Source organism: Triturus cristatus, chromosome 12 (genome assembly GCF_964204655.1).
Source record: "Triturus cristatus chromosome 12, aTriCri1.1, whole genome shotgun sequence".
NCBI classification, from domain to species: Eukaryota; Metazoa; Chordata; class Amphibia; order Caudata; family Salamandridae; genus Triturus; species Triturus cristatus.
In genome coordinates, this window is record NC_140595.1 from 819,017,595 (window position 1) to 819,037,462 (window position 19,868).

The 19,868-nt window shown below is 46.6% G+C and overlaps 1 protein-coding gene across 2 annotated transcripts in view; it reads left to right on the top strand.

Annotated features, from left to right (window-relative positions):
• The window catches only part of ACTL6B (actin like 6B), a 254,821-nt gene that overhangs the window by 68,685 nt on the left and 166,268 nt on the right, over positions 1-19,868 (top strand). For both annotated transcript variants that reach the window (XM_085640126.1, XM_085640127.1), the window contains exons 3-5: positions 852-1,017; positions 13,433-13,533; positions 15,302-15,399. In XM_085640126.1, coding sequence (XP_085496252.1) covers positions 852-1,017; positions 13,433-13,533; positions 15,302-15,399 — 365 coding nt within the window. The remainder of the gene's footprint in view (positions 1-851; positions 1,018-13,432; positions 13,534-15,301; positions 15,400-19,868) is intronic.

Here is a 19,868-nt window from a genome sequence, read left to right on the forward strand (position 1 = left end):
TCCAAGATAGTGTTCTGAAAACATATGCTATACAAATACATACCATGGACTGGTGTTTCTGGGACCTAGACATGTTTTAAAGTAAGTTACACTGCTCTTCTGTGGCCATTGGTCTGGGCAACCCTTGCTTCTGAGTAAGGTCAGTCGGTGGTTAATTTGTGAAAATCATAAGTGCCGGGCTGTCATCAGGAGGCAGCTTACACCAGCCCATTTCTCCTGTTAGCGCCGCCTAAAACAGAACCAACGACTAACCATGAAAGTGGGGAGAGGAAGTGGCATAATGGCCAGAGCTGCCGACTTTGGAGCTGGGGAACCAGGTTCTAGTCTTGGCGTTGCTCAATGTCCTGTGATTCTGGTCAAATCCCTTAATCTCCCAGTAAACAAATTTATCCTTAAGTGGTGCTCATGAAAAGTGCCGGTGTTGGTGATTAAGTGCCGGTGCTGAGCAGCGGAAACCATTGGCTCAAGTTAAGCACTGCAGTAAAGTATGCAAAAAATTATGGTTGAAATGCTTGAATTAATCTTAGCTACTGGTAATTACTTGGGCCACTTCCCAGTCCATTATTTCGCACACCGTGCCTCCTCAGTTTGGATGAGTGTCAAGACTGATTTGCTTGCAGCTGGGTCTAAACGGTGGCACCATAGTACACAAAATAACGATGGACTAGGATGCTGCCCGAGTGATTACCAGTGGCTGAGATTAATTCAAGCATTCCATCCATCAATTTTTGTATACTTCAATGCAAGGGAAGCAATGGCCTGCCCCAAGACACTCTTTAATATACAATATTCACTTATAAATGATGTCACTTACGCACTTGAGTTAACTGGTGGTGTCTTGACTCTTCCAGGCAGACTTCCCCACCACAGTCGGGCTCCTCGCGCACGATGAATCTGCGATGGACATCGATGGGGAGAAGGAGAAGAAGGTTGGCAAGGTTTACTACATCGACACCAACTCACTGCACGTGCCACGGGAGGGTACAGAGGTCATCTCGCCCCTCAAGAACGGCATGAGTAAGATTCTGGCGGTGGGGGGGGTGGAGCGGGAGGGCTGACCCTCTTCAGTGGAGACTTTGGGAGGAGCCTCCTTAGCAGCTGTAAGGTATGTGAGTGAGAGGAGCTTTGAGAGCTATTGGTCCATAGAATGGGTCTAGAATCCATGTTCAACTTGTGTTGGCCCCAGTCTGTTTATTTGGCTAAATCTATACACCATTGATTTAGGATGACCTTAACCAAGGTCAGCTCTTTCCACATAAATTGGATGGAACTCCTTTTTGAAGCATAGCTTAGAGTTACACAGTAGTAATATTTGATAGACACTCTTTGGCCTGCAACATGCCTTAAAGATTATCTTGAGGAAAAAAAGGTGATGGGTGAAATGCAAAATTTGACATGGGCCTCAGCCCATTGTATTTGTATCTCACCATGGCACACTCGACAGAGACCAGTGGTATGCAACTCAGACTTGGTCCTGATCCAATCGAAGCAGTCCAGCCCAAACTGCTAGGCCAGGTCCTCTCGAGATGGGAATACAAGCATTCCCTAGTTAGGGGTCAAAAGCGAAGTAAGCTTGGGTCCAGGGGCACAGTGCGCATGATAACTATGTCTGGGCATACCCGTCGCACTTAGAGCATCGCACTAAGCAAATAGACAGGTGATGGTTGGGATACTTGAATTAATCTCAGACGGTGGTTATTACCTAATGCCACATTCCAATCCATCATTTCGTGCCCACTATTCCACTGTGGGCAGAGAAAAATCACCTGCAAATCAGCCTTGATCCTGCTCCTGGAAGAACAGCCCAAAGTGCCAGACCAGGTGCCCCCAGACGAGAACACAAGCTCTATGTAGCCCATTCAGGCCTCATCGGCGGGGCATAGCTCGATCCCTATAGCACACCCGTCACATGCTCACAGTGCTATAGGAATCAAGCGGCGTTGAAACACAGGGCATATCTGACACCGAGACAAATGAATCGGTGTTGTGCAACCTCAAGTGCCAGATGTCCAAGGTGCGGGGAGGAGGGCGCTGACTTTGAGGGAGCGGACCCATGCACCCCACATCATTGCCTTTGAAGCTAGTCCCCACACACTGCTAAAAACAAAGCCACAAGCAGGTTCCAGGACCTGGCACTCCTGCTTGCGAAGCAGATTTTCTGGAAATGGAAAGCTCATAATGGATCCCGCGGGGGAGTATAGCAGAGGGAACTCGAGAAATGGGTTGGTTATGAAGGGGCAGTGCTGCTGAGAGAGGCTAGAGCTGGCCGGGGCTCAGTGGAAATGGCCAGAGCCAGGGAAACCATAGTGGATCGAATGAAGCATCCAGATCCCTCTCCACCGGGAGCTCCGACTGGAACCCCTAATAGCAGACACTTTATCACGGATTCTTTTTACCCCTGCCACACACAGGGGTGTTTAAAGGCATAGTCAAAGTGGGCTCTGGCCCACGGTCCAAGCCTTTGAGGGGTCCTCCTGCTACAGCCAGCTCTGTTCTGCAGAGTCTTGCCCTGTTTCCTTGAATAATTCTTAAACAGATTGTTTTAAATACCATTTTCCTTTCATCTATTTTTAATGTAGGTGATGTGTGAGTCTAGTACAGACATTTTGCCAAGAAATGTTGTGTTTACTTGACATGCAAAATCCATACAAATATTCCTTTAGATCAAAACAGGACCTCACATATGAGAAATGGGATGGTGTCAAAGAGATTATTTGCAGTAATATTATTGAACTGCTGCTGTGCTACAATATTGAAAACACTTCACTATCCCTGAATATTAATGTACAAAACATTTAGAATTTGGACGTGTGTGCCTGCGCACTGTCGTGACCTGGACAAAGAGTGGATGAAAGAGCTGAAACTGGATCATAAATTCAAAGCTGTTCTAACACGGGCCCCCAAAATATGTTTGGCTCAGGGCCCCCAAAATCCTTAAGATGTCTCTGGCCACACCAAAGGTTATGTGTGTCGTATGTGGAATAGGCCTCATAGGAAACAGTAGACCACACCCTGCCGACACTATCAACAAACGCCGATATCTGGAGGCACGACGGGAAAGGGCGGGTGGGATTGTTGGGTGGATTAACAATGTTTTGATGGTACTGGTGAAACTGCAGTAATAACTGTACAATTGCATACTTCAAAAGTACCAGAAATGTTTGATGGTTCCTATCAATGAAAATCAATAAAATCTGTTTTTAAAAAATAGGAATCAAGCTGCACCTCACTGAGGAGGCCCAGGAGGCCGATCCTGACCTTGGGTTGCTTGTTTCCATTTTAGAGGGACCAGAACTGTCAGTGTGGGCCGGATCTTGCCTACTGGAGCAGGACCAAGCCTGATAGGTGTGAGAGCGGGTCTTGTCTGGAATGGCACACTGGGCACAAAAAATCAATGAACTGGAAAGCAGCCCTGAGTGATTATCAGAGACTGAGATTTAATTCAAGCATCCCACACATCACTTTTTTGTTTTTCTCTGTGCAAGACCTTCAGTACTATCTTGAACTAATGTATGGGGTCTGGCCCTTTAAGTATTGCTGTAGGTGGGGTCTTTAATAAACCAGGACACCAAACCTCCTTCAGCCAGCTAACGATTAATAGATTCCTGAATACCCAAGCGCCTGGATTTTATTCTGGTGCTGTTCATGGTTTATGTACAGTCTTTCTTCTTGTCTTACCACAACACACCACTATTTTATTTATTTATTATTAATGTCCACCATCATTCACCACCAGTACCCATGGGGCCTTATACCTGTATCTGTGAGGAAAAGTTGCTAATAGTCTGATAAAGCCAAAATATTAACCAACTGAAAAGAGCTCATGACTTCACATAAACAATATCCCTCCCCTTCAAATGCTGACATGGAGCATTTCCATTCAACACTATAGTGTTGTTTGAAAGTATTATCAATAATGTCGCTCTGGGGGCAAGGAACCAGAATCCCTTCTTCTTAAGTTATAGGGCCAACGTTACACAATTGGTCCCTTTATAGATCTTATAGTCCATATATATATATTTTGTTAGCATGCTTATCAGCTATAAACGCTGATGCTGTGCGTTTCAACTTCCTTGGCCGGTCTAGGTTTTTCTGGAGGTCTTCTTCAGGACCTATATTTTTAGGAAAGAGGGCTATAAAGATAACAAAATAATTGTTCAATTAAATTCAACTGGTGGAACTATGTAGAGTATAAATTAGTTGTGTGTCTTACCGATTTCTTTTGGTTGTCCTATTGTGTGCAAAAAGAAAAATTATCTTTTACTTATTCAACAAAAACACGGAGCGTAATAACTAAAAAATATATAATTTCTCTTTCCCCACAGATTTAGTTAGGCAACCAAAGGAAACTGTGCTGTCACACAACCCATTTATTAGGTCTGGCTTTAGCCATGACCCTTTGTTTAACTAAAAGTAGATATAAGATATACAGATAGGGACTTTCACCCAGCCCTCTTCATCCATTGTCTTTTGTTGTGTCATTCACATTTTTCTTCCGTCCACTGCAGCATGGGGAAGTAGGTCAGCCCCCTTCGCCCCCACACAACAATAAAGTTTTACAAAAACCGGGGCAAAAAAAACAGCCAATGCTTGTTCTCTATGTGTTTAAACTAGTTGACATTGCTGAAGTATGAGTTTTCGAAATAAATGTTCTATTTGTAGGGGCCTTTTTACATAAAATACATGTCCTGAGGAAGACCTCCACAAAAGTCTTTGCCGCCAATGAGGCTGAAACACACACAGCATCTGTAATTTAGGAGCATGCTAAAAACAAATATGACCTTTGACATATATAAGGGAACTATTGTTGAACTTTCACCTTGTAACTTAACGTTATGGATAATACTTTCAAACAACTATATATTGGAGAATAGAAATGCATAGTATCAGCTATTATAGTGAAGAAATGTCTTAAGCTCTTTTTAATTCCTTAATATGTGGTTTTTATCTCTTTATTGGCATACATTTATTATGGACACATGTATAAGGGTATATGGATGATGCTGGTGTACACCGATGAACATTAACAAGCTAAAAACATAACAAGGGTGTGCTATGGTAAAGACAAATGACTGTAAATAAACAATGAACATGATCAGATGCGTACACTTCCGCGTCGAAAAACCCACACCGCCCAAACCTGCACCTTGCCCTCCACGAGGGAACTGGAGCAATGTCATCGAGGAGCAGCTTAACTCCCCCCTCAACCCAGACCCCCCCACCACCTCGACCGACGCCAACCTCGCAGCCAAGGAACTCCACAAATGGATCTCCAACTGCGCAGACGAGCTCACACATTTCTACGTAACCCCGGCAGACAGCGCCCCAGGAAGGCCACATGGTTCACTGCCGATCTCCAAAAATCCAGACGCATCTGCAGACGCCTCGAGAAGAACTGGAGAAACAGCAAAACGCCTGAAGATCACACCATGTACAAGAACGTCATGACGGAACACCACCAACGCATCATATCCACTAAAAGGACCTTTATCCAAAACAAGATCCTCGCCAACTCCAGAAACTCTAAGGGACCTTTCAGCATCATCCAGAAATTCACCAAGCTCCCCAGCGAAACCACGGACATCACCCCTTCCCAGGATCTCTGCAACAAGCTTGGATCCTACTTCCATCTGAAAATCAAGGGCCTCTCCGACAATTTTAAAGACAAGACGCCTGACCCCGAAACCACATGCTCCTCCAGCCAACCCACCATCTCCTACTGGACCCCAGTCACCACCGAAGACACCACCTCAACCATGAAAGGCATCCACTCAGGAGCCCCCACGGACCCCTTCCTGCTGCACATCTTCCACAGAGCCGCCATCGCTCCAGAACTATGCCACACAATCAACGCCACCTTCAAGAGCGGCATCTATCTCGACGACTGGAAATGTGCAGAAGTCAAACCCTGCTCAACAAGCCCTCAGCATATCCCACGGACCTCAAGAACTACCGACCCATCTCCCCCCTCCTGTTCGCCGGCCAAATTCACTGAGAAGATCGCCAATGCCCAGCTTACAAGATTCATCGAAGAAAACTCCATCCTTGACCCCTCCCAATCCGGATTCCGCAGCAACCACAGCACTGAGACCGCTCTACTTGCCACCACAGATGACATCCACACACTCCTCGACCAAGGACACACCGCGGCCCTGATCCTAATTGACCTCTCTACAACATTCAACACCGTCTCCCATCTCACACTCTCACTGCCAGACTCCGTGACGCCGTAATACAGGGAACCGCCGTCGACTGGATCCGCTCCTTCCTCACCGGCAGAACCCAAAGAATCAGACTGCCACCCTTCCTCTCCGAACCGACGGAAATCAACTGTGGAGTACCCCAAGGATCGTCGCTCAGGCCCACACTCTTTAACATCTACAGGACCCCCTGGCCGCCATCGTCAGAAAGCATGGACTAAGCATAGTATCCTACACCGACGACACCCAGCTCACCCTCTCCATCACCAAGGACCCCATCACCACCAGGCTCACCTTCCAGGAAGGAATGAAGGACGTCGCATGCTGGATGAGCAGCACCTGCCTGAAGCTCAACTTGGAGAAGACAGAGGTCCTCGTGCTCGGACACTCCCCCTCTGCATGGGACAAAACCTGGTGGCCCACTGCCCTCGGCAGCTCTCCCACCCCCACGGAACACGCCTGTAACCTCGGCATCGTACTCAAGCCCTCCCTCTCCATGACCTGACAGGTCAATGCCGTGGCCTCCAGCTGTTTCAACATCCTCCGCATCCTCCGAAAGACCTTCAAATGGACCCCCCCCGAATCAAGGAAGACCGTCGCCCATGCACTCATAACCAGCAGACTGGACTATGGAAACACCCTCGATGCCGGGATCAACAAGTCCCTGCTCCGCAAACTCCAGACCATACAGAACACCGCAGCCAGACTCGCCCTCGACATCCCCGGAGACGAGCGCATCACCCATCACCCATCACCTGCAGAACCTCCACTGGCTTCCCATAGAAAAGAGAATCACCTTCAAGAAACTCACCCATGCCTACAAATGCCTTCACAACACCGGACCCAAATACCTCAACTAGAGAATCTCCTTCCATGCACCCAAGCGAAACCTCCGATCCGCTGACCTCGCTGTAATCCCGCGGATCCGCAGAGCCAGAACAGTGGGAAAACCTTCTCCTACATTGTGGCCAAGACCTGGAACGAACTCCCGATCGACATCAGACGCGCCCCCTCCCTGAACATCTTCAGGAAGACACTCAAGACGTGGCTTTTCGACTAAACGGAGCTGCTACCCCCCCCAGCGCCTTGAGACCCTCACGGGTAAGTAGTGCGCTTACAATTCCCCTGATTGATTGATTGATGGGACGCGTTGTGACTCCTGAGTGGACAGGGCCCTGTGTTTGATCTGAAACAACGACACCTCCCCCGTAAAGGAGTGCTTCTTAGAATTGACAAGTGCCTTTTTTATTTGTGTTCAGCAACTGGAGGAGAGGTAAAGAATCTCACTGTGTTTACCTTAAATAGAATCAGACATTGTGGTGATGTGTAAAGGCAGGGACAGGTGCAATGATTACCAAAGATCTCTTCATGCCCTGGCACACACTTGGGAAGGTTCTGGTCTGTGGAGGCTGCAGACAGCTCCTTCCTACCCATGGGGATGTTGAAGACATTTCTCGTTTTCATTTTATTGGTGAAGGCTGCAGACATCTCCTTCCTACCCACTGGGTTGTTGAAGACATTTCTTGTCTCATGTGTAGAGGCTGCAGACAGCTCCGTTCTATCCACGGGGTTGTTGAAGACATTTCTTGTTATTTATCTGTACAGGCTGCAGACAGCTCCTTCCTACCCACGGGGATGTTGAAGACATTTCTCGTCTTATCTGTAGAGGCTGCAGACAGCTCCTTCCTACCCACGGGGATGTTGAAGACATTTCTCGTCTTATCTGTAGAGGCTGCAGACAGCTCCTTCCTACCCACGGGGATGTTGAAGACATTTCTCCTCTTATCTGTAGAGGCTGCAGACAGCTCCTTCCTACCCACGGGGATGTGGAATACATTTCTTGTCTTATCTGTAGAGGCTGCAGACAGCTCCTTCCTACCCACGGGGAGGTTGAAGACATTTCTCGTCTCGTCTTATCTGTGGAGGCTGCAGACAGCTCCTTCCTACCCACGGGGATGTTGAAGACATTTCTCGTCTTATCTGTAGAGGCTGCAGACAGCTCCTTCCTACCCACGGGGATGTGGAATACATTTCTTGTTTTATCTGTAGAGGCTGCAGACAGCTGCTTCCTACTCATGGGGTTGTTGAAGACATTTTTCGTTTCATCTTATCTGTAGAGGCTACTGACAGCTCTGTCCTACCTAAGGGGACGCTGAAGACATTTCTCCTATCGTTTTCTCTGTAGAGGCTGCAGACATCTCCTTCCTACCCATTGGGTTTTGGAAGACATTCCTCGTCTTGTCTTATCTGTAGAGGCTGCAGGCAGCTCCTTCCCACCCACGGGGTTGTTGAAGACATTTCTCGTCTCATCTTATCTGTAGAGGCTGCAGACAGCTCCTTCCTACCCACAGGGATTTTGAATACATTTCTTGTCTCGTATTATCTGTGGAGGCTGGAGACAGCTCCTTCCTACCCACGGGAATGTTGAAGACATCTCTCGTCTTATCTGTAGAGGCTGCAGACAGCTCCTTCCTACCCACGGGGATTTAGAAGACATTTCTTGTCTCGTCTTATCTGTAGAGGCTGCAGGCAGCTCCGTTCTACCCTCAGGGATGTTGAAGACAGTTCTCGTCTCATCTGTAGAGGCTGCAGACAGCTCCTTCCTGCCCACGGGGATGTTGAAGACATCTCTCGTCTTATCTATAGAGGCTGCAAGCAGCTTCGTTCTACCCACAGGGATGTTGAACACAGTTCTCGTCTCGTCTTATCTGTGGAGGCTGCAGACAGCTCCTTCCTACCCACGGGGTTGTTGAAGACATTTCTCGTCTTGTTTTATCTGTAGACAGCTCCTTCCAACCCACAGGGATGTTGAAGACAGTTTTCGTCTCGTCTTATCTGTAGATGCTGCAGACAGCTCCTTCCTGCCCACGGAGATGTTGAAAACATCTCTTGTCTTATCTGTAGAGGCTGCAGGCAGCTCCATTCTACCCACAGGGATGTTGAAGACAGTTCTCGTCTCGTCTTATCTGTGTAGGCTGCAGACAGCTCCTTCCTACCCATGGGGATGTTGAAGACATTTCTCGTCTTATCTGTAGAGGCTGCAGACAGCTCCTTCCTACCCACGGGGATGTTGAAGACATTTCTCGTCTTATCTGTAGAGGCTGCAGACAACTCCTTCCTACCCACGGGGATGTGGAATACATTTCTCGTCTCTTATCTGTAGAGGCTGCAGACAGCTCCTTTCTACCCACGGGGTTGTTGAAGACAATCCTCGTCCAGTCTTATATGTAGAGGCTGCAGACAGCTCCTTCCTACCCACGGGGTTGTTGAAGACATTTCTTGTCTTATCTGTAGAGGCTGCTGACAGCTCTGTCCTACCTAAGGGAATGTTGAAGACATTTCTCCTATCGTTTTCTCTGTAGAGGCTGCAGACAGCTCCTTCCTACCCATTGGGTTTTGGAAGACATTCCTCGTCTTGTCTTATCTGTAGAGGCTGCAGGCAGCTCCTTCCCACCCACGGGGTTGTTGAAGACATTTCTCGTCTCATCTTATCTGTAGAGGCTGCAGACAGCTCCTTCCTACCGACTGGGATGTTGAAGACATCTCTCGTCTTATCTGCAGAGGCTGCAGGTAACTCCTTCCTACCCACAGGGATTTTGAAGACATTTCTTGTCTCGTATTATATGTGGAGGCTGGAGACAGCTCCTTCCTACCCACGGGAATGTTGAAGACATCTCTCGTCTTATCTGTAGAGGCTGCAGACAGCTCCTTCCTACCCACGGGGATTTAGAAGACATTTCTTGTCGCGTCTTATCTGTGGAGGCTGCAGACAGCTCCTTCCTACCCACGGGGTTGTTGAAGACATTTCTCGTCTTGTTTTATCTGCAGACAGCTCCTTCCAACCCACAGGGATGTTGAAGACAGTTTTCGTCTCGTCTTATCTGTAGATGCTGCAGACAGCTCCTTCCTGCCCACGGAGATGTTGAAGACATCTCTCGTCTTATCTGTAGAGGCTGCAGGTAGCTCCATTCTACCCACAGGGATGTTGAAGACAGTTCTCGTCTCGTCTTATCTGTGTAGGCTGCAGACAGCTCCTTCCTACCCATGGGGATGTTGAAGACATTTCTCGTCTTATCTGTAGAGGCTGCAGACAGCTCCTTCCTACCCACGGGGATGTTGAAGACATTTCTCGTCTTATCTGTAGAGGCTGCAGACAGCTCCTTCCTACCCACGGGGATGTGGAATACATTTCTCGTCTCTTATCTGTAGAGGCTGCAGACAGCTCCTTTCTACCCACGGGGTTGTTGAAGACAATCCTCGTCCAGTCTTATATGTAGAGGCTGCAGACAGCTCCTTCCTACCCACGGGGTTGTTGAAGACATTTCTTGTCTTATCTGTAGAGGCTGCTGACAGCTCTGTCCTACCTAAGGGAATGTTGAAGACATTTCTCCTCTTGTGTTATCTTTAGAGGCTGCAGACAGCTCCTTCCTACCCACTGGGTTTTTGAAGACATTCCTCGTCTCGTCTTATCTGTAGAGGCTGCAGGCAGCTCCTTCCTACCCTCAGGAATTTTGAAGACATTTCTCGTCTTGTCTCGTCTTATCTGTAGAGGCTGCAGGCAGCTCCTTCCCACCCACGGGGTTGTTGAAGACATTTCTCGTCTCGTCTTATCTGTGGAGGCTGCAGACAGCTCCTTCCTACCCACGGGGATGTTTAAGACATTTCTCGTCGTATCTGTAGAGGCTGCAGACAGCTCATTCCTACCCTCAGGAATTTTGAAGACATTTTTCGTCTTGTCTTATCTGTAGCGGCTGCAGGCAGCTCCTTCCTACCCACGGGGCTGTTGAAGACATTTCTCGTCTCGTCTAATCTGTGGAGGCTGCAGACAGCTCCTTCCTACCCACGGGGAAACTGAAGACATCTCTTGTCTTATCTGTAGAGGCTGCAGACCGCTCCTTCCTACCCACGGGGAGGTTGAAGACATTTCTCATCTCGTCTAATCTGTGGAGGCTTCTGACAGCTCCTTCCTACCCACGGGGATGTTGAAGACATCTCTCGTCTTATCTGTAGAGGCTGCAGACAGCTCCTTCCTACCCACGGGGATGTTGAAGACATTTCTCCTCTCATCTTTTCTGTGGAGGCTGCAGACCGCTTCGTCACATGCTAGGGGATGTTGAAGACAATTCTTGTCTCGTCTTATCTGTGTAGGCTGCAGACAGCTCCTTCCTACCCACGGGAATGTTGAAGACATCTCTCGTCGTATCTGTAGAGGCTGCAGGCAGCTCCTTCCTACTCACGGGCTGTTGAAGACATTTCTCCTCTCGTTTTATCTGTGGAGGCTGCAGACAGCTCCTTCCTACCCACGGGGATGTTGAAGACATCTCTCGTCTTATCTGTAGAGGCTGCAGACAGCTCCTTCCTACCCACGGGGATGTTAAAGACATTTCTCCTCTCATCTTTTCTGTGGAGGCTGCAGACCGCTTCGTCACATGCTAGGGGATGTTGAAGACAATTCTTGTCTCGTCTTATCAGTGTAGGCTGCAGACAGCTCCTTCCTACCCACGGGAATGTTGAAGACATTTCTCCTCTCGTTTTATCTGTGGAGGCTGCAGACAGCTCCTTCCTACCCACGGGGAGGTTGAACACATTTCTCGTCTCGTCGTATCTGTAGACGCTGCAGGGCAGCAGCTCCGTCTCATGCATCGGGCTTTTGAAGATATTTCTCTTGGCCTCAAGGGACAGAACCAGGGTGTGCAGGTCCCACAAAGTACAGCTTTGGGGGGGCCTGCACCCACGTGACTGATTTTGCACAGCACTAACATTCCTGTCTTAAACCCACTTCAGAATAGTCCAGATACCATATGCCAGCAAGGATGCAAAACACAAAAGCAGGGCTCTGTCAGCCGCAGTTGGCATCATGCCTTTAGGGGCATATCCTGGAACGTGACCTGAATACATGCATCCTGGGATACAGTAGACCACCCATGCCTGGCACCTGAGCGCCAAGGGCCATTGGCAGGTGGCAGTTTGACGGTGTTACATAATTTGATGTCATGGCATGAGCCTCGTCGCCATGCTGTGCTGGATTACAGGCAGCAACACTGTGCTGGACGGACGCGGAATGGCACAATCTGGACCATTCACAGGCTGGGGTTGGGGTTTTCAGCTCGAGTAAGGCCTTTCCGTCCCCTGCACAGCCCCCCTCAAGGCGAGAAGGGGAGAGAGAATATGAAGGAGAGAGATAGGGAACATGAGATAGAGAAAAAAACAAGAGAGTGCGAAAAGGAAATAGCGAGAGCTTGAGGAGAAACATATGCGAATATGAGAGGGTGAAAGGAAGAACACGAGAGAGGGAAACAAGAGAGAGAATAGGAAAGAGAGATATAGAGAACATGAAATAGAGAGAAAAAAAAGAGTGTGAAAAGGATATAGAGTGAACATGAGATAGAGGAAAGAAATAAGAGAGTGCGAAAAGGAAATAGCGAGAGCTTGAGGAGAAACATATACGAATATGAGAGGGTGAGAGGAAGAACACGAGAGAGGGAAACAAGCGAGAGAATATGAAAGCGAGATAGGGAGTTAGGGCCATCCTATAAATCTGGAAGAAGGGGCGAAGAGTAGGAGAACCGCAGTGCCTTTGAGACTGCTCGCGCCCTGCCGGTGCGTCTGCACCATTCAGCCCGGGGTGCTGTAATTCAAGTTATTACAAAGTATTGTCCCTGCCCGGGCCAGCGCTTTGTGTTAATGTGTCCGAGGCACAAAGCGGCCTTTCTTTCCAGGGTGCGTCACTGCTCGTCTCAGAGCTGGAATTTCCCTCAGGTTATCATCATGTGTTAATGGATTGAAATCATGGGGAGATTTGTTTTGTCCTGTATCGTAAGATTGCTCTGAGCTCTTCATAACTTCATTTTTGATTGCATATTTCCATGCACTTAGTTTTCATTAGGTCTCCATTTTCTTCCCCTTTATTTCTTATTTTTTCTCTCTACTGTTTATAGATCCTTTTTCTGAATATTAATTTCTTTTTTCCTATTTTTTCCCTCCTTTTTTCCTTACTCCTTCTTTTTACTCCTTTCATTTTTTTCTCAACATTTATTCTTGATGGTTGACTTGTTCTGCCTAGAACTTATTTGTGATGTTATTGCACAATGACCCCACCTGCCTGTAGTTGATTTATGACTTGTTGCATTGCAACGATCACTTATTGCTCTTTCATTTTGCACTTTTACCCCTTTGGGTTTCTATTTGTCCCTCATCTCCCTCCTTTTCCCTTCACTTTCACTTCCTCTCAGTTGAAGACTGGGACTGTTTTCAGGCCATTTTGGACCACACCTACAACAAGCACGTCAAGTCCGAACCCAATCTGCACCCCGTGCTGATGTCTGAGGCTCCGGTAAGTCTCTCTTCCATCATACTGCGAATGATCATTTACACATAAAATCATTTCTTTTCGAAGAGGGTGCACCGTTATTAACCAAACAGTGCGCGCTGTCTGATAGTGACCGGGCAGCGATGTGATAGCGTAAGGTTGATACCTTTGGCACCATTTGCTAACTCTGCAGAAAGGTTTTCAAGGTACATACGTGCACCTTTGCTGCTTCATGGCGAGGTTCATGCATTTGTATCAGGCGGGTGCCAAGGAAAAGGGGGAGGGGTTAAAAGTGCCATCTTCCTTTTTAATTCGTATAGGATTCTGTGCTGTCTGACACAGAAACACAGCGCGACGGGGCTGCTACGAAGCCAGAACGGTATTCATTTGCTTGGTTTGGTGTAAATCCATCCAGTGGTTTTTGAGAAATTAGCGTTTAAAAAGGTGCCCAGATGGGCACAAAAAGGCTACAATTTATAGATATCTGGACCATTACCAGCACAACCGACCTCCACAGCTAAAAAGCATTTAAAAACGACATACACTGATCGGGGAGACGGAGGGAGCGGTTTTTCCTGTCGCAATTTTGGTACTGCGGATTCAGAGATGGACTGCAAAGAAACTAGAGTCTGGAATCCCAGGATACTTTAAATTTAAATCACAGCAGCGTGAGGTCCAGGGGGTGTCTACAGTGCCCCAAATAGGCCATTTTCCATACTGTGCGGGACAGTCCGAACTCTTGGTTCTCCTTTTTTTTTAATTCCCAGACTAGTAAATAATTTGCCAATCCCGAACGGCAGAGTCATAGAAACGTGTTCACTCTTTAATTCACACTCTGTAACTTTTTAAAAGGATAATATCTCAAGAACTAGTAGATGGATTTACACAGCTCGCCTTTAAGTACAGTTGTGCATTTGAGCCAAGTTTGGTATAATCCTTTCAGCGGTTTTTGCTCTATCTTTCGGCTAAGTTTTCTCTGGGAGCCAAAATGGAAAATGATAGCGTTTTTCACCTCCCTCTAATTCAATTCTGTGGGTGAATCTTCAAGAAACTTTGCGTGCTGAAACATATCTGCCTGAGTTGCTACAATGGCAAGTTTTGTGCAGATAAGAAAATCAAAAAATGCCTTTTCAATGGAAAGTGCGGCTGAACCATCACTACGCCCTGCTGACCACCACTGTGTAATATATAACTGTGTGTCTTCCAGGTGTACTAAGTACACTGAACATGCGGCAGTGAGTGAATGTCCCCCAGTGGTAGATATGCTCAGGGGGGCGGTGATGGTGCTGCAATGCAGGGTATACACTCTACACCATTTAGAAGACACCAATGCACTAGGAGAGGTGTGGCGCAGTGGCCAGAGTGGCTGACTCTGGAGCGAGGGGCTCGCTGTTTGATCCCGGGTGCCGGCGGCAGCTCGGCTCAGCATCATGCAACTCTGGGCAGTAGCTCACTTAATCTCCCCTACGCCATCCAGCCATTTTTGAGATAAATGTGTACATTGCTGGAGGTGTCTTAGGTTGGGGCTAAGTTGCAGGCAATGTTACTTGATGTGCTTGGGAGATGTGGCAATCTCTCCGATTGTTCTCAAATATTTCTGTGAACAACGAAATCTAAAAAACAGCGTGAAAGACATCGCAGCTAGTACCGTGCTATGCTAGATTCACTCTGAGCATTGACTAGTAGAAGCCAAGTCGATATCACCCATGCTTCTGTCTTTCTTACCCAATGAAATTGAAGGGCGTGCGTGATCTTGTATTTGTAGTTAACGTGCCTCTTTCTCTCTACTCAGTGGAACACTAGGGCCAAGCGGGAGAAGCTGACAGAGCTGATGTTTGAGCACTACAACATTCCGGCCTTCTTCCTGTGCAAGACAGCTGTGCTGACAGCGTATCCTTCCACCAGTAGCTGCACCACAAACCCTGCCTAGTACTGTGGCCGGTGAAGTGCTGAACCACACAAAGGGGCTGGGCCCCATTTCAATAGACTCGTCTCTTGACCCACACAGAAAGCGCCTTTTTTGGAATTATAGTAGTTCTAGTTAAAATCTGGTTTGGGTCCCCTGCTCAAAGGTGGAGATTGTAAGCAGGTGCAGATGCTAGGATAGTTAGGTGATTCCCTAAAGCATGAATTGTCCGTCGCGGATTCCCTCCCCAGATTCGTGTGTTGTTGATTCATTCTCTGCAGATTGTCTGGACCCTAAAATATGGCCCACGGTAGTAAATTGTTCTGTGGAGGATCCCTTGCTGTGGAGGGAAAGTTTCTCACCTGTTCACAATGTTTTGCAATTTCTTTGACAACCCCTGCCTTTGTTCTCCAGTGATGTTTTCCACACAGATCCTGAAGATTCCTGTTGACAGGGAGTAGACTCCTTCTTGAAAAGTAAGTTATCTCTAATCTTTATTCCTCAGCGAAGGCATCCCCTCTTCTGAATAGTTTCCTGTTGCCAATCCAGACGTGGTGACAAGGAATTCTTCTAAAGCTTCTAAATGTAGAGAGGATCCCATGGTACAGAATGGATCGTACCGGTACAAATTCTGCTGAAACACAGGAATCCCCACCCGTCTCCTGCTCCCTGTAATTCTCAAGCTTTGTCGTTGATGCTAAGTCAGACCTCACTGATGATGAAGGATTATTCTAAAGCAAATAAATCTGGAGAGAATCCCATGTGTTAGAGAGAAAGTTATCTACCTATAACATTTATCCTCCTGTGAGGCTGTCCTCTGCTTCTTCGGGACCGCTGAGTGACCTGTGGCCCCCAGACCAGCTCGGAACACTGCTTTGTGTACGTTTTGTTACTGTGTTCAAACGCAAGTGAACCTATGAAAGGCCCAGTTTGAACAATAACACGTAACTCACCTCTAACTGATCTCCACTGGCGCCATCGTTCATAGATGTACATGTACCTGGTCTTCCTCTAAGGCAGTGGCTCTTAACCTTTTGTAGACCACCACTGAATCCTTATTGGAATCTGGGACCCCCAGAATCCTTAGTGGAATTCGAAGACCCCACTGAGTCATCACTGCACGCCTGGCACCCATGCCTTACCCCTTTCGATGATTCGAAGCACAAAACAATACACAAAGAATACAGAAACAAGCATACATCAAACAAATACACAAATTATGAAATGTTGCATTTAATTCACAAACAAATATAAAAAAAAGTAAAAATGTTAATTTTATTAGGAAGGTTGGAGCATTTCTAAATTCAGCTCGGTCGCTCGTCGTCCAAACTATATTCTGTTCGATGCGCTCGCACTCCCCCGACGAATCAATTTGAGGTCACTAACTTAATTTTTATCATCCAATTTCAAATTCCTTCACATTTACAGAATGTTTTCACATTATCAATTTTCAATTTTGTTTTTCTTTTTATATATACTTTATTAATCTGTTAATATTATTTAATTTTCTAAGCCGTCGCGGGCCCCCTGTGTAGGCTTCGCTGACCCTCAGGGGTCCCAGGACCACAGGTTAGAAACCACTGCTCTAAGGCAGTCGTCTTCAGACTTTTTAATGCCACTCCTCTTTCGTGTAAAAATATTGTATTGGGGCCCCAGAATGACAAACATTTGCTCAAAATTATTCAGTGAAATCTGCAGCTCTGAGCAGATTAACAATTCAGACATTGCAGTTCTGCCCAGTTGAAGATAAAATTAAATGCATACGTGCCAACATACTGTTGGCAGTCGGGGCATCGTAAAAGTGTAAACGTGCCCACAGTGTGGTCCTTTAATCAAAATGAGAGGGAAGAACTTTGAAGGTTAGTTGGAGCTTCCCCTCCCCCCAGCACTTTGACACTTACTCCCACCCAGGACATGAGTTACTGATTGCACATTACAGAGCATCTCACTGCGTTTACTTTTACTAAAAACGCAGTGTTGTATTTTCAACACGTTTTTCTCCTTGCACCCGGGGCCCGCTTACTCCTACAGAAGATCCTATTATGGATCGAGGAGCAGGATATCTTAAGTCCAATGCAGGCAGGCTTTTGTCGGAAAACAAGCACAATAGATCAAATTTTCCGATTTGTCATCCTATATTGGAAGACGGTAACTCTAGGCAAGGGCACACTATACGCGGTTTTCGTGGACCTTAAAGCGGCTTTTGATTTAGTTCCACGGATAAAACTTTGGGAAATTTTGCGAGAAATGGGACTTGAATCAGAACTTCTTACCGTAATCATTCGCTTCCATGAGGGTAATGTAGCTTGGGTTCGCTGGGGGGACGTGGGAGAGGTGACGGAACACTTCCCGGTTGGCAGGGGTGTGAGGCAGGGTTGTGTCTTGGCACCAACCATGTTCTCGCTCTTTGTCAACGGGGTGGTCGACTTCCTCTCACAGACCCCCACTGATGCTCCTGTTTTGGCTGGAACCCGTGTTCCTATCCTCATGTTTGCGGATGACACGTTGATTATCTCTAAGACCCCAAGCGGTCTGCAGAAGGCACTCGGACGCTTCGAAGAATTCTGTAAAATAAGGGGATTGGTGGTCAACACTGAAAAAACTAAGTTTATGTCCTTCAACGCACATAAATCATTCAGGGGAAAAATTCTTATGAACGACTTGCCCCTGGAGGAGGTATCCTCCTTCACGTATTTGGGCATTACATTACAGAAGGATATGCGCTGGGATTCCCAAATGGACCGCGCTACACTACTACACAAACAAAAATCAGGTGCTCTTTTAACTAGTTTCAAAAGCTCACATACAAAACCAATTTCACCAGTCCTTGAAGTATATGGGACAATGGTACTGAGTTCATGCTTATATGGGTCTGAACTCTGGGGCTTTAGCAACCTGAATAAATTGACGTTGCTTGAAAATGCATTTTTACGCAAAATTACAAGCCTTCCTGCTAGCACTCCATTGTGTCCTCTACTGCTAGACTTAGGGAAAAAGCCCCTGGCCTACCTTACAAAGCTTCGTCCACTACTCTATTGGCACCGACTCTGGTGCACTGATGAACTTGCACATTACCAGAGCGGCTTCTGTGATATACTAAAAACTGATTCATCACACAACATACACTGGCTACGTAGTATTAAACTTCTTTTGGGTAGTTTAGGTTTGATCGAATTATGGAATGACCCACTAAATGCTACTTTCCCTAGTAAGGACAAGCATAAAACTATATACTGGGAATGGGTTTTTACGATAGAAACAACCCAAGGACTTTCTTCCCACCTAACAGGACGTTTTTTAGACCTAAAAGTTAGTCCATTGCTTGAGAGGTATTGGGATATAAGAGAGAGGCCCTCGGACAGTAAGCTATACTTCCAGCTACGGGTGGGTACCCTACCGGTTGCAGAATTTACAGCGGGGTGGGGGAGTGCCCAAAACAAAAGTGACAAGTGCTATAGATGCACCGAGGTTTGTGAATCCGTAGAACACCTGCTATTTTTTTCCCAATGTATATGATACCCCGGAAGATCTGGATAAAACCCGTTTGTAAGTTATTGGGTACTAGGAACTATCGTATAGCCTTTCGTATTCTGAGTACTGATACTGCTCCCCTTATCTGTATAGCAATGGCCAAGTTCCTAGGGTGGGCCTGGGGTATACGGGCTAAAGCCATGAGTTGTGATGGTAATGTATAGTGATCAACTGTAAATTGTATAAGTTTCACCAAATGCTAGCCCCAAGGTAGGGAATTTTAACAGTAATTTGAACATATGTGATACCCTAAATTGAGAAAATTTATGCGGATTTTAGCTTTAGCGACGGTTGTATTATGAATTTAATCCTAGTTTTATAAATTTTAGGTAATTTATATGTTTCTGTGTTATGATTGTAATGTGCTTTTATGACTAAACTGTCGAATAAAGCTTATTGATTGATTGACATTGCAGTTCTGCCCAGTTGAAAATAAAATTAAATGCATACGTGCCAACATACTGTTGGCAGTCGGGGCATCCTAAAAGTGTAAACGTGCCCACAGTGTGGTCCTTTAATCAAAATGAGAGGGAAGAACTTTGAAGGTTAGTTGGAGCTTCCCCTCCCCCCAGCACTTTGACACTTACTCCCACCCAGGACATGAGTTACTGATTGCACATTACAGAGCATCTCACTGCGTTTACTTTTACTAAAAACGCAGTGTTGTATTTTCAACACGTTTTTCTCCTTGCACCCGGGGTGTAACAAATGCCTCCGGCTTCTTCAGTTCCCCTACCTCCTTATCGAGATCAATGTAAGCCCCCCAAGCGACTTCCATGAGAATGAATCAATCGAACACCTTTTTTAAAATTTCGCTTTTAATATGTAACTGAGTTTCCAGAACTTTGAATGACAGGGGACCCCTAGTTTTATTTTATGTGAACAGTAATAAAGACTTCAGAGCCTCTGGTGGGTGTTTTAT